We start from the raw sequence: 1,823 nt of genomic DNA, 5'->3' as shown, positions 1-1,823 counted from the left end.
GAACTCCCTGCAGGCCCTGCGCCCCGGCGCCCGCTACCGCCTCGCCGTCAGCGCCCTCCGGGGTGCCAACGAGAGCCGGCCAGCCCTCGCCCAGTTCACCACAGGTAGCTAGCTGGCTTCGCTGGGAGAACCAGCATGAATTTTTAAGCCTCCAGCAAGCACAGGCAGATGGCTTGCTGCAATCTGCAGATGGGCTGTCCTGCAACAAGCACGGGGTTTTGCATATCTGGAGCTGAATCAAGGTTTTTTTGCACCTGGGATTTAGTGGTACCTGGTTTTCCCCCAGCATGAGCAAGCCGGGGTTTAATCCGGTGTACTGGGAGGAAGCGGCACAATGAAAACCTGATGGTTAAGGTGCAGGTCCGAATGAAGATGCCTGAATGCAGGTGTCTCGCATCCCGTCATGGTCCTGGTGCAGAACAAGGCAGAGCAAATGATGCAGCTCACCCTAAACCACACACACGCAGCTTGAACCACCCTTTGCCCCCCCTCCACTAGTGCCTACATTTCTGTTTAGTCCCTGAACCTCCAGTGCAATGGGTCGCCACCATGCCACGTGCCCTACGGGGATGCTTGCATGCTCCCCAGGCCACCCCAGGTGACCCCAGGTGCCAGCAACCAGGCATTTAGGTGACAACCCCTGAGCAAACCCCACCTTGGCCACAGTCTGCTGCAGCATCAAGGCTGAGCCTGCTGCTGCCTGTGACACGTCCCCCCCACCGTCAACACCCATTCAGACCCATAGCTTAGCTTGAGCCCCCAACTAAAACTTTAAAACCCAGCAGTTTACACCCTTAATAACACCCGTAGATCGATGCATAATTCTCAAAAGCACCGAAACAGCAAGCACAGGTCTGAATGTAAGACGATGCTCACTCCCATTCAGCGTCAAGAGCCAAGGCAGATGCATTGCCCGAGGAATCAGCAGTCAAGCGGCTGAAAGCAGCCCAGTCAGAAGCGTGGTTATCTTATTTTATATCTTCTCTGAATACCCTAACTGGTCGGTAAAACTTTAATTAATGTTAAGCCTGCAGATAGCTAACAGGTTTAATTTACCGTGCCATAAAGGAGGAGGTAGAGCGTGTATTTCAGTGCTGGTTTATGGTATATAAATTACTTGTCATGTACGTTACCGGTGGATACTAGGCTATTATAATAACTGCGGTGTGTGAATTGTGTGTGTATATATCTCTATAGATATATATATCGGACGAGATGTTCACCCCGACTGATTTGTTGTGTTGTCCTTCCTTGCTTTATTTCTAAAAGGCAACATAAAAAAACACACCCCCAGACCCAGATCCATCAAGGAGAAGTAATCACCCGCCACCTGCTGCCGCCCAGCCCCTGCCCTGCACCAACCTGTCACGCACTGGGGAGGTTTATTGTGCAAATCAGAGCGAATTCGGTGCACAGCCCCAGCAGCACTAATAAAAAACCCCTTTGGGCAACGTCTGAGCATGAACGAGCCTGTAAAGATGCTCGAGGTCTTCAAAGAGCAGTTCAAGCCAACATGCGACTGCTACAGAGCCCTTTTTCTCTTATGCATGCTGCCTTGGTTTCCCTTACACTAATACAGGGGGGAAATGCTTTTCTTTTTCAAATAACATGAAATTAGCTCCTGAAGCAACTTACTGAGGGATGCTGTGAATGCCCCAGCACTCGCATTGGTCTCGTGGGTGGCATCTCTGGGTCTGCGCTCAGCAGGAGGTGAGACCAGATCCCCCAGCCCTTTCTGCGGGGACGTGCCCCGGTAAGGAGGGACCACATCTGGGACCTCACGGACATCACACCCGGGTACCCCTCCGCTGCCGTTTAGCCAT

General features: G+C 52.3%; 1 protein-coding gene across 1 annotated transcript in view; it reads left to right on the top strand.

Moving 5' to 3' along the window:
* The window catches only part of TNR (tenascin R), a 28,726-nt gene that overhangs the window by 10,777 nt on the left and 16,126 nt on the right, over positions 1-1,823 (top strand). The window contains 1 exon segment of the mRNA XM_035898066.1: positions 1-102. This exon segment is cut by the window's left edge and continues 118 nt beyond it. Coding sequence (XP_035753959.1) covers positions 1-102 — 102 coding nt within the window.

The sequence above is a fragment of the Egretta garzetta genome, unplaced genomic scaffold (assembly GCF_000687185.1).
Source record: "Egretta garzetta isolate BGI_Z169 unplaced genomic scaffold, ASM68718v1 scaffold187, whole genome shotgun sequence".
Lineage (NCBI taxonomy): Eukaryota > Metazoa > Chordata > Aves > Pelecaniformes > Ardeidae > Egretta > Egretta garzetta.
The sequence above is the reverse complement of the archived record's forward strand: the minus strand, read 5'-3'. Positions and strand labels throughout refer to the sequence as shown.